The sequence below is a fragment of the Mastacembelus armatus genome, chromosome 13 (assembly GCF_900324485.2).
Source record: "Mastacembelus armatus chromosome 13, fMasArm1.2, whole genome shotgun sequence".
NCBI classification, from domain to species: domain Eukaryota; kingdom Metazoa; phylum Chordata; class Actinopteri; order Synbranchiformes; family Mastacembelidae; genus Mastacembelus; species Mastacembelus armatus.
The window spans coordinates 6,971,542-6,984,545 of NC_046645.1; the positions used below are offsets into that span (position 1 = coordinate 6,971,542).

Here is a 13,004-nt window from a genome sequence, read left to right on the forward strand (position 1 = left end):
TTCAAAGGCACACACAGCTAAACACACATACTCATGCACACATTTGTCTTTCTATATCTAAGAGGACATTCGTTGGCATAATGCATTCCCTAGCCTCAAACCCTAACCCTAACAATCACAACTACAAACATGAATGCCGAACCTAAACCCTGAGCCTGACCCAAAACCTAATTCTAACCTTAGACTTAACTTTCCATTAGAGCTTTTAATTTGTGAGGACCAGCTAAAATGTTTTTACCAGTGGTATCAAACTAAAACATGTCCACTAAATCACAGAAAGCTATTTATACAGATACATAATCCAGAAGTTCTTACCAGTTACACATATGAATACATGCTACAAGTCAAAGGAAAACACACATGCTACCCTTTACAGTAAATGTACTTGCTTATACAGGTACACAAACACACAGCAGCAGCAGCATCACAGACAGACAGACTGTTTCTTAATTGGCTTCTGTGGTGAGGGAACAGACAGACGGAGACACACACAAACACACAAGTGTATACTTAGACATACAGGCACAAACACACACTCTCATCACAGTGGGCTCTGCAGTGCTGGCACTGGCTAGCGCTCCTGCTCTGAGACAGAGACTGCTCTGTTTGTCTGGCCTTGCCAGCTGCGATCTATGTGTGTGTGTGTCTGTGTGTGTCTGTGTGCACTCAGTGTGGACATCTGTCTGTGTCAGTTTATAGTTGATATGTGTGGGTGAGTGAGACAGACAGCAAAAATATGAACAGTTGATTAATTAGTTTTATGCACCATGTTAATATGAAGCTGTGCCATATTCCACTCCATTCCACTGTGTATATTAAATCATGATAAAAACATTACAGACTTCAATTTTGACTTCACTGCTGTGCCAAACCATCAGCCATTCAATCTCAAACACACCAGCAGCAGTACAGCTGCCAGACAGGCAGTAGTAATTTCTGTTCACTGGCAACATGTATTGACAGACAGTGCCTGCATGGGAAAACAAAAGGTATTGAGGTCTGGTGATGTAGCATGTTTTCAGGCTTTAGTGCTGATAATTTGATGTTGTTTTTCTACTTATGTTCACACTTATTGTAATGCATTTACAAAGAATGTCATCAGTGAACATTTTTGCATATACAGTATGATGCAATATTAATATACTTACCAGTTGACATAACCAACTAATACAAACTAACCAATGAGCACAAATATTAATATAATTCATGTAAGGAAATAATGCTTCTTGTGCTGGCAGTCTGTTACAATTAGATCAAGACATTTAATAAGGTTATTACCAAGACAAATAAAATCATCTCTGATGCAGGATATAGTTTTTTTTTTTTTTTGACTGCTAACAAACCCCTAACATGGATAACACTGCTGAAACTCTTTATATGTTCTAAGAGGCTCCAAAGACTAAACTAACATGGTGCCAATAACCAGTGGAGTCCTCACAGACTGCAGTGCTGCCTGTACGTTTAATCAGTATGAGATAAAGAACCACAACATGGTGAAGCAAGGGAGCCACAGATCAGAGGGAGTCTCCATTATTTGTAGTTTTTGACTCCCCTACCCTGGCCTCTAAGTCTAAATGAAAGCAGCTATAAGTTAATTGTGAATCCTACATGCATATACACCATCAGCAAATCAGTAATGCTTTCCATTCTCTCTCTTTTTTCTTTCCAGGCTGTCAGTGTGGGAAAGCATGTAAAAGGTTACCATTACATCATAGCAAATCTGGTAAGAACTCACAACAGCATCACTTTCAGCTGTTATTTTGAGACCTGTTTTCAGAGGTGTTCATGTCATATCTTTTTTAAATAGCCTTTTAAAGGAGAGTTCATTTGTAATATGCCATGGAAATTAGACATTAGCTTGTTTGGACCCACAACAGAAGCAAATATTATCAAAATGAATATTTCAAAGATTATAATTGGCAATGACACACAATCAGTGCCTATGCTTCAGTCAACTTTTGGTTGTTCTACTTCTGTTCCATACACATATTTTACACTTAATAGCAGGTAAAACTAAATCCTTTTTGTTGGCATTTTTCTTTTACTTCAGAAATATAAGATTTCCATTCGTGTCTTCTCAACAAAGTCACAGCTGTGACAGCTCCAGGACCCATGTCAGTAAATGAAGTATTGCTTCAATCATAATCTTTAAAATCTGTTCAACATCAGTTCTCTGCAGGATGGTGAAAATGTGTCCAACGAACACAGGTCAAGCTAGATAGGCTCTCAGAGTTTTTAGAAATTAGCATCCATCAACCTAGAGTAATCCTTACATGTCTTTACTCTCTACCTCTGTCTCTGGCCCTATCCCAAATGGATCCCCTCTTCACAGCCACTTCAATACAAAGTGTCACTCTGCATGAATTCACACTTGCAGCTGTGGAAGCCTCTCCATATTAAGTAGAGGAATAAATACACTCTAGGAGTATAAGAGTGTATGATCTGTCTTTCTTTCTTTCTCAGGGTTTTAAGGACATATCACTGGAGAGGTTCATGCATGGTGGGGCCAATGTGACTGGATTCCAGCTGGTGGACTTCAGCAAGCCAATCGTCATAAAACTGATGCAGCGTTGGAACAAACTGGACCAAAGAGAGTACCCTGGATCTGAAAGCCCACCAAAGGTAATAAAAATATGCTGGCCCATACTAGATGTACAGATTGGAGCCCTGTGTCTCCAAGAGCTCCCACTACTGAAACAAATGTCACTTGAAGTAGTTGCAGGAGTGAGTCTTGTTTTATAAATCTTTTCAGCAGGTCTTTGTCTTTCTCAGCAAAGTGGAACTTTATTCTGTTACCGATTGTTCTTCATGCCTGCAAATCACTAATTCTGAGGTAAAAGGTATATATACAACTTCTTCAGCCACCAGCAACCAGTGAGGGTGATGTGTTGCATTTGAACCATTCAGAGTGATAATGTGCCTCTGGAACAGCTTCTTAGCCAATTAGAGTGCAACCTTAAAATCTTGGTGAGGTGAACTAGCTGATCCTGTTGGTTAGTGAATACACATGTTACGTTATACCTTAATTTAGTCTAAGGGTTAACATGATCCATGTAGATTCTTCAGACTTAAGACTTCTTCATGTCATGGTATCCCTGCCTTTGTCGCCTCTTCTCTCTCACTTTTACCCTAGGTTGTTCTTCCTCTCATCTCAATTTTAGCATTCAAATGCACATTTGCACCCCTTGCATATATGTCTGTCTTCTTTTGCTCTCTTTATTCACCATCCTTAGTGTCTATTTTCTCTCAATGTCCATGCCCTTTCCTCTGTCATATTAGTGGACCTTCGGTTTAGTCTCTTTCTTTCCCCCTTCTTTTCTGTATCTGTCTTTGTCCCTCTCTCCACCCTGACCACACCTCTATTGACTGGGTACTGACTAAAAGCCAATTGTGGTTCCATTGTGCATATATTAACTGGAAATATGTCCACCTACCCATTAAAAATACATCACACTGCATCTCGCTGTTCCTTGCTCTCTGGCTCTCCCTCCCTCATCCATGCGGTTACACTCAGAGAATACTCACACAGTGTAGTAACTAAGAAAAGGTTATGCTGTGTATGAGTCCTTCAGGGATGCAAATATATATTGATGATCATGTTTTTTCATTATTGGCATGTCATTTTTCACCCAGGGGCCAGTGTTAATTGGCTAATGATTGCTCTCATATTCACCTGATGATTTCTCATTAGCAGATGTAGGCCACACCACTTGTCCCTTACAATCTACATTTAGTATGTTAATTGAGGTAGGTGTGTTTTGACAGACATGGTGAACATGCATAAATAAAAGGCAAGTAGATCTGTGGGCGTAATCAATTCTTTGATTAAGTGATTTCAAAGGTTCTCTTCCCAGTGCAACCACAACAATGATGTTTTACCACTGCCTTTTGCAAACAAGTTAAAATGATTTTAATAATTTAAGACAAAAACAGAAAACCAGTTATCTCTAGTGGCAACAGATGCCTCCAAATTGCTCTAGGCTAATTGGTGCTGTGTAAAAACTGAGTTCAGTTAGCCTTGGGCTAACTTCTAGCCTCAGGCCAAGTAGAACTCATGTCTAATAATGTGAGGTGTGAAAAGCACTATTGGGATTTCGAGCTACAGTAGTTGCTTTTGGCCATCAATCAAAAAATTTCCTAACCCAGTGACTCACAACTGGTGTGCCTTGAAGTGTGTTCTGGTTTACCTTGAGATTTTTCTTTTTAAAATATAATGAAAATATTCAGTGACCTGGTAGTTTTAACTTTATCAAAATTCAGCCACAATGCTCATGATCACATATATCTTCCTTTTGTTATACGTTTCTGCTAATTGCATGATCCTTGTGCTGGTGTTGTGAGACAATTTACTCTAAATCTGTTATCTGATTTACATGTGCCATATTCCAATATGACTCTTAAGGGTTACTGTATAATTGGAATGAAATAGTCCGCAACCATGCTACAGTAGCTGCTCTGTAAGACCTTGTGCAGCAATGCTTTGAGCTATGCTAACGTGCTCAACCTAGCAATGCTAACGCACTGACATTCAGCAGGTACTGCATATTGACAATGGGCTTCACTGACTGACAGCCATTGCTAGCTCTAGATTCATGCTACCGTGGCTAAAATGCATGAATAAATGAATAAAATAAAAGATTTTGAAACACAGCTCTTTATACTTTCACCATTTCTTCACCCCCTGAGTTAGTTCTCTCTTTAAGTCTTTACACATGAATGCAGATATGTACATTCTAAATGCACTGTATTTATTTTTCATAAATATAAGTCTCTGTGTGAAAAGCAATACGTGCTGTATTTTTTTATTGCATACATAATATATAAATCTGGCCCTTGGTCTAATATTAAACAGTCCAGTAAACTTGAATTAGGTTATGTTTTATCCCATTCAGAATCCCCCATTTACCGAATGGAGATTTGAACTGCTCCTAGAAATATTATCTAGAATTTGCCAATACTGTTTCCTATGTGTCCCTAAGGTGTTCCTTTCCTGTCCCTGACAGAAACAGAGCAGTATGGCTCATTTGTTGTTGTTTCCTCCTTGATTTGGATTCTATAGTCATCACCTGTCAGTGGTGCGCCTAAAGGCTTCTTTAGTTTCAAAGGGGAGAGATGAAAGGAGGATGACATGGTTGCGCAGCCTTCCAAAACACACCTTGTGGGATACAAATCAAGGGATGTCAGTAAGAGAGAGAACTACCTGCAGAGGCGTGGGGAGCATCGCCAGAGTTTCTCAGCTGACTTCTCTCTTTCCTCCCATTTTCATCTCCCCATTCTTTTCTACCATGATGTGAAGGTAGCCTGCTGTGTGTTTGACTGCCTCTGTCAGTGAGCCACTGTGTGTGTCTGTGTGTGGGCTGGGTGGGGGTGTTGCAGCTGAGAGTGTGTTGCTGTTCCCTGCTGTGTCGTGTCTTACCTGTAATGAATTTGTCAAACAGTCTGTCAGGATCACCACCACTGACTTTCATTAGAGAATGGAGACTGATAATCTCTCATTCCTTTTATTCTTACTTGCTGTCACATTTCAAATGTCCCTTAAAACATTGATTTTTGTGTAAATTATCCCAGTTCACTTCTAATGTGCTAGATTTATGAGAAAATAATTGTTTTGTCCTGTTTTGGTGATTTTGCAGCTTTTATTCATCCTGGAAATCTAAATTTTCACTATCATTGGGAATTCCACGATGAAATGATAATATGATTTAAACACATTTTAACATCATTTAAATGGCCTTTAGATCATGCTCAGTAACTGCATTTTAAAACTGTAAACCTGTATGAAGCTGGCAGATTTACAGTGATGGTACATTTACGGTGATGCTAATTGGTTTTCAAACGCGTTAACTGAGAAAGTCAAATAAAAGTCAAAGTGGGGAGATGGACTGAGGAACAGATACTGTATGCATGATTGGATACCAGTGAGGTTAGAGTTAAAATGTCCAATGCAGCTGTTGTTGGAGATTAAATTGGTTCTTATTTTAGAAATAAATCACATAGGTCTACGGTACAGTATAGCCTTGCAAGGTCAGCATATTCCACTTTGCCTTTACAGTAAATTACAGTAAGCATTTATTCAAACATTGTTTGGTGTGTATCTAAATTCAAGTCAGCCAAAGTTAGTTTGTTTTTTTAATGGCACTTGACCCAAACAAATCAGATCAATTCTGTTGTGGTTTTGCTTTTGCAGCATCTTTGGGTTCCAGCATGGGAAATACATTGGTTGGAATACAATTGTGGATGCATTGTTTTTACAGGCACAATTTATCACCCACCACTAAACTTGGTATTAAATGAAAAGAAAAATCCATGACTTTTGAAACATCTATTCACAGACCCACTAGTTAATATTTTCAGATTTTACATGTTTTCTTATGTCAGTAAAAACAGGCATATATTTATAATCTGACTTTTATAAATAAACAACTTTAATTAAATATTCTATAATAAATATTTTTTTTATTTTGAATCTATAATTTAAACTTTTATGTAGATAAAGTTTGGGTCTGTGACTATTTTTTCCAAAACTTTTTATTGTCTCTCTTTAATTTGAAATGATTGTATGGCTGAGAATTTCCTCTTATTTTCTCTCTCTTTCACCTTTCTGTTTTCTCTTCCATTCATCAGTATACCTCCTCTCTGACTTACGATGGTGTCCTTGTAATGGCCGAGGCCTTCCGCACCCTTCGCCGTCAGAAAATCGACATCAGTCGTCGTGGCAACGCTGGCGACTGCCTGGCCAATCCAGCTGCTCCCTGGAACCAGGGAATCGATATGGAGCGTGCACTCAAACAGGTCTGCAGAAGTTTGATGGCGTGTTTTGTACGGACAGATTGGCAAGCACTTTAAACAGATGTTAAAAAAATACACACAGACTCACACATGCCCATGTGTGAGTCTGTGTGGAATCACCTCTGGACACACTTACCTCTCTATATTTCCTAATTTGACATTAATAATAAGCAATGTGTGTTAGTTCAACACTTGCTCATCATGCACCGAATCATGTTTATAAAAATGCTGTGTTTTCTCTGCTGCACCTTGTCCTTGTAACTGAAAACCAAGAGTGTTTTTAGTTTTTCACCAGTCTTTATCACCACTGTTGCTGTAAACCCAGGTGCGCATTCAAGGCCTGACTGGGAACATTCAGTTTGATCATTACGGTCGGAGGGTCAATTATACCATGGATGTTTTTGAACTGAAGAGCAACGGACCACGCAAGGTAGGCCCTCCTCATGGCTTACAGAGACAGATAAACAACATGCTTTCCTCTCCTGTAACAGGACTGTGTGTCTTGAACCTGATCAAAAACATACCACAGTGAACTTATTCCGTTCAGTTTTTCTCAGGCTGTGATGCTGAAAAGCACTGTTAAAAAAACAACTGAACATGAAAGCCGTTTTTCTGCTGTTTCAGTAAATGTGCCTCTTCAGCAGGAAAGTTACTTTAAATCACCACTGGAAGAACACAGGCTTACTTTTGCAAATTGTTGAGTTTTTATTGTGTGCTCCATTTGTCTTGTTTCAGCCATCATGGTCGTTACAAAAACTTATTTATTCACTGCAAAATTATCTCCAAAAGTTTTAATTAATAACTGTCAGTTTTAAATATCTTTACATTACCACTAATGAACCATTCCAGCTTTTTTATAGCTTTTTGGAGTGTGCATTGGAGAGCAGCTCCCAGACAACCTGGGGGTACATAAAACTCTGCAGTGACGTAAATAAGAAAAGTTCAAATATAATCCTTCTTCATAATAGCAAAAAGTGGGAGGATAAGGCTCAGGATCAAAGTACCCATAATTTCTCTTTACTGGGAAAAAAAGCACGCATGTAGCACCTATAATAAAGAAATAACACCACGTTCCAGCTTCTCAAGTGTTTCTTCGACAGCAGTGTGTGTTTATTGAATGTTCTTGGCTCATACTCGACATATCTCAATATCTTCTACGGTTCCAATGGGAAATTTGCTACAGTGAGCTCATTCTGTTGACTCATTTGTTTTTTATTTTCTATTCCTCTCTTTCCATCTCACTTAGGTTCTATTTCTTTTTTTATGCCTGTTTTATGGTGTTTTTTTTATGTGTATTTTTATTTTATTGTAAGCACCCAAAATGTCATTTTTGCATGAATTGTGCATAAAGACTGATTGATCCAATGATATATTCCTCTTATCACTTTCATCACTTGCATCACGTTTTCTGTCCTTTCTCTCTCTGTTTCTCCTAGATTGGTTACTGGAATGACATAGACAAACTTGTGTTGGTGCAGAATGAAAATGCTCTGTCTAATGACAGCTCAGCGATGGAGAACCGCACTGTAGTTGTGACCACCATCATGGTAATGTACCCACTGGCTGAGTTCATTTCTTTATACTGTATTTCGGTGGCTGTTTGATTGTTATTGTTATCGTTGAAGGAAAGCCTCGTTCAGTCTTTCCCATTCCAAAACTTAATTTCACAAAATGCTTTCTTACACATTATTTTTCAGCTTGCATCTGTCTCATGTAGAGACTTGAAGTTTATGGAGATGCAAATTGGTGCAAATTGGTATGACACATCAGGTGATTAATACCCACAATAACAGTAAGAGGTGTTGAAAAAGGAATCAAAGCTTTCCTCTGTTTTCCTGGCATTATCAGGCACATACACAAAGAAAGAGAGGAGAGCAAGCTCCCATTTCTAAGGAAATAGATTTGACAGCATAACTGCACTCTATTAAATGCAGAGTTTTGCAAGTCTACAGTCTCTGTACAAGTCATAAGCTGAAGGTTAGTGTTTGATTCTGGCCTGAAGGCTGGGGTTCATTTGCTTTAGTGGCTTTATGAGATGCATTCGGTGTGAGAAAACCAGACAGTGCAAGAATAAAATCTGAGTCCTGTGACCGAATTTTATTAATGCTGAAGAAAAATCAGGTTGGTTCATGATGAGCTGTGGGAGTTGAAGAGAGCTCTCACAGCACAGCCAAGAGGGAGTGGCACTTGTCCAGCTGGAAGATTAAACTAATGTCTCATTAGTAGGCAAATCTAAAACTGACCTCAGATCACTATTTAGAAGTGACCCCAGTCCAGTCTCTTCTAATGGCTTTCGCATAGACACACAGTCTGCAGTCCAGTTTAATTATTCCTTGTTCTTCTACAAATAAGGAGAAAGGAGGGCTAATCGGTGGATTTGTGCACATCCTCTGATTACATTTGATTTCAATTCACCCATCTGCAGCCTTTTTATAGTGGCCATCCCCTTCCTGTAAATGCAATCAGTCTAATTCAATTGGGCTTGCAAAATGATGCAAGTGAAAGCAACTCGAAAGACTAATTTCAGCCCAAAGATAAAACAAGCCACAGATGCTTGAGCTTAGGAAATTCGGTATTTTGTTTCAATGCACTTTGCTTTCACCAGCAATCTCTTAAGTATGACCAAAATATCTACAGCCGTACTTATTGTAGTGTCATAATGTGAACAAATATCTTTAGAGGGGCACTGTTTAAAGACTGTACATTGATAAAAAAGAAAGATACCACAGTGCCTCCGGTGGCTTGCAGCGGTAGTACCCAGTCAGGTCTGCACAGCAGAAAACAACCACCCATGCCGCAGGAAAGAGTTCAGAAAAATGAATTCAGCCTAAATGTCTCCAGTGATGGCCCCAACTCCAGACATGCTACTTTCAACTGGCAGTGTATTAAATCCCTGTTGGGTATGTGCTGTGGTGCCTAGAGCTAGGACCAGCAAATACAAACACATTAGCACAATTAAAAGGCAGGTTTTTATTCAGTCTCACAATCCTACTTTGAATATGTGTATATCATGTTAATCTGTCGTTATTTGTTGTCGTATGGCTGTTTGAGTTGTGTTTCTAATTGCATTCACCTTATGTGGTTGCAAAAGATAAAGCTTGGCATTACATATACTATACGTTGTTTCTGTGTTTATTTCTATCACTATTTATGTCCCAGACTCTGTGTGTCACCCGACTCTTTCCAATGCCACTATCCGCCCTCTCTCCCTGTGTCTTGCTGTCTTTAACTCTGCTCGTCTGTTCAATCCCCCACATTTCTCGTTTTTGCTTCCATGCCTCCCCCACCTGCATATTTCTCTGTGGATGGTGACCTCGACAGGCCTTGGCTAACGTTAGCTCAGCCACCTCCTCCTCTTTGCAGCCTCTGATGATGAGGAAGCCTCTGCTGCGACACTGATGCCGGCTCTGCAGACAGAGCAACAGACTGAAACACAGACTCACCTGGGTCCCAGACCCTTGGGAAAGACAGAGGATAGACAAACTGACTGCTCTGTACAAAGACTCAGCGTGCTTTCTTTTTTTTATCTTTTGATGTAGGAGGTGTTTTTTTTTTAAATGTATGTATATTTTGTTTGAAAAATATTTACTTTTAGTATTGAAATGATTGCTTTGCAACAATGGCAGAGATGAAAATGGAGATTGAAGATGATGTTTTGAGCCTGTGAGGCACTGGAAAGCTTTGCTTACGGTCCTGCTGTCTTTCTTTCATGACAAAAGTCACGTATGGACTAGAGCTCTGCGTGGGATTCTGTGTCCACTGTCAAGATTTAACATTCAGCCACACAAAATCAGCAGACCGTCAGACAGTCCTATTATTTCAGATTCTGATCTGTCTTTCTTAGGACACCACAATCAACAAAACCCTTCTTTGTTGTGCTACAGAGCACTGCAGGAGAAATCACTACACCAAAATTTGACATTTATTTGCTTGATTTTCATTTTCTACTTTGTTTGGTTTTGGGGTTGTTGTTGTTTTTTTTTTTTTTATTCCTGTAGTTTGCCGTCCTCACCTTCAGACATGCTCTTCTCCGTCTTCATGTTTTCTGCTCTGTCATGCTGTAAATCTGGCCAGTCATGTCTACTCAGCCAACTTTCCTCTACTGTATTTCAGTTTCTCTGAGAGGTTTTCTGAATCTCTATATCTGAATTTAATAAAGTGAAGATGTTGTTTTAGTTTTGAGTATTAAACACTTCTTGTCTTTGTCTGAAGTACAAGAAACTCCACAGGAGAAAGCTTTGAAATTTAACATTGACATGACACTGTTAATGTTTCACTTGGTTACTCTCCCACTGACATTGCAGCACTAAAAGAGAAAGTATAGTATGGCCGAAGGTTTCCTGAAAAACACAGCTTAAACTCTTCTAGCCTTCAAATTCATTCAGAGCCTCTTAACCCTTCACACAATAATACTAATACACATATGCACATTTACACAAACAAAATTAGAAACATGCACTTGTTGTTACTTCCCAAGCCTCTGATGCTTTAACAGTCTCTTGTTTATGCTTTTGCATTGGCTTTGATCCACTGCAAAAGGCAAATTGCTCCTCTTTTCATCTGCATGTTTAATTGGCTTCAGTGTGATATTATATTCTAAAAAGATATCTTATCAGTGGGTTTTTTTGTTTTAACTTGCTGCAATATTGAGTTTATACATGAGAGGTCAAGCTTCCTCTCCCATAGGTCTTTTCATCAGGACGGTCATCAACAACGGCTGGACAAGCACAGATGAATATACAAACTTCGGAAAATGTTGGTTTTAGAAAACTAGCTGACCAAAAAACATACAGTGTATGATGTTTTGACTGATGAACCAAGAGGCTTGTGACTCCATGTTTTCGGCAGTCTGGATAGCTACCTCGTCGACTCACTAACTTTGCAGCCGACTGGCTGGCTGATTGACTAACAGGGTGTAAAACTGTTTAATCGTTATGGTTGACTCAGCGACAGACCAACTGACATGGTGACCAACTTTAATGGAGCAGATGACTGACTGTGGGCTGATCACTGGCTGGTCAAATGACTGACTAATTGCTGAAATGTCTCTTTATGGCTGAATATTGAGATAATCACCCTGACCCACGTGAACAGATAGTTGATTATGCACTGTAATTGCAGTAATGAATGAGACTGACCGAGACAGGCTGTGACTAACCGACTGTCTGCCTCGCCTCTCTGTGGTAATCTGAATGCACGGCTCGCAGGCTTATTAAATGTCTTGGTGGTTAGCTAACTCGTTGCATGACAGCCTGGCTAAATGCTGAAATGACTGAGCATCCGATTGGCAGGCTGAATGAATGACCGGACATTTAGGTGACTGTCCAGTTGGGTGCCTGTATTTTTCACTTGCTGGCTAACTGGCTGACATAGCAAGTTCTGTCCTCCTTTTGGCTCCAGTATGAAGCGTTTCATGTCTTATCAGCCCCAACCATTTGCTTCTACAAAGCTGTTTTACCTCTTTCGCCCACCCAATCTCCTTCTTTATGTTTGTCTTTCCAGTCCAACCCCACTCCTCTCTTCCTCTCCATTTTTCATTTTTGTCATATTTTCTCTTTATCTCTCTTTCACACTTTCCCTTTTTGTGTTTCTAGCGATCCTCTTCTTCCCTGGACTATAGCCATCTCTGCTTGTATTCTGATCGGCTCCTTCATCTTTCTGTTGTGGTTTCATGCAGCCAACATGCCCACATCCCTCTCTGCATTCCCAAATTCCTCCTATTTTTTTTTTTCATTTCTCTCACTTTCTTTTCGTCTCACCTTCCTGATTTTTGCTCCCATTTTTCCTCTTTTCTCTCCTCTTTCCCCCTCCTCTTTATTATCATAGCCTGAGTCAACATGCCACATTATGTAACACCCATACAAGATACTTTCTTCACAGCACAAAGGCATTTGGGGGCAACTGATAACAGGCCTTAAGTCTTTAATGTAAAGCAGTGCCAGTGTTGGCAGACCTGCCTATGCTATGTGTGTCTATGTACATATTACTAGATTAACTGCTCTGATTTCAAGCACCTGACCTTTAACAGTCTAAACCTGAGGGTAATTTGATGTAGGAGGATGGTTAAGTTCACCTTGTTAACACAAATGAAGCAAACAACTTTTAATGAGAATGAAGTGTTTCCATTAAGGAATATTTCAGCATTCTTAGTTAATATGTATATTCTCTTGCTTGCCAGGACTTTGATGAGAAGTCTTTGCGCTTTACTAAGCTAA

General features: G+C 39.4%; 1 protein-coding gene across 2 annotated transcripts in view; it reads left to right on the forward strand.

Annotated features, from left to right (window-relative positions):
• The window catches only part of gria4a (glutamate receptor, ionotropic, AMPA 4a), an 87,451-nt gene that overhangs the window by 42,609 nt on the left and 31,838 nt on the right, over positions 1-13,004 (forward strand). For both annotated transcript variants that reach the window (XM_026297028.1, XM_026297020.1), the window contains exons 6-10: positions 1,670-1,723; positions 2,464-2,622; positions 6,625-6,792; positions 7,115-7,219; positions 8,226-8,336. In XM_026297028.1, coding sequence (XP_026152813.1) covers positions 1,670-1,723; positions 2,464-2,622; positions 6,625-6,792; positions 7,115-7,219; positions 8,226-8,336 — 597 coding nt within the window. The remainder of the gene's footprint in view (positions 1-1,669; positions 1,724-2,463; positions 2,623-6,624; positions 6,793-7,114; positions 7,220-8,225; positions 8,337-13,004) is intronic.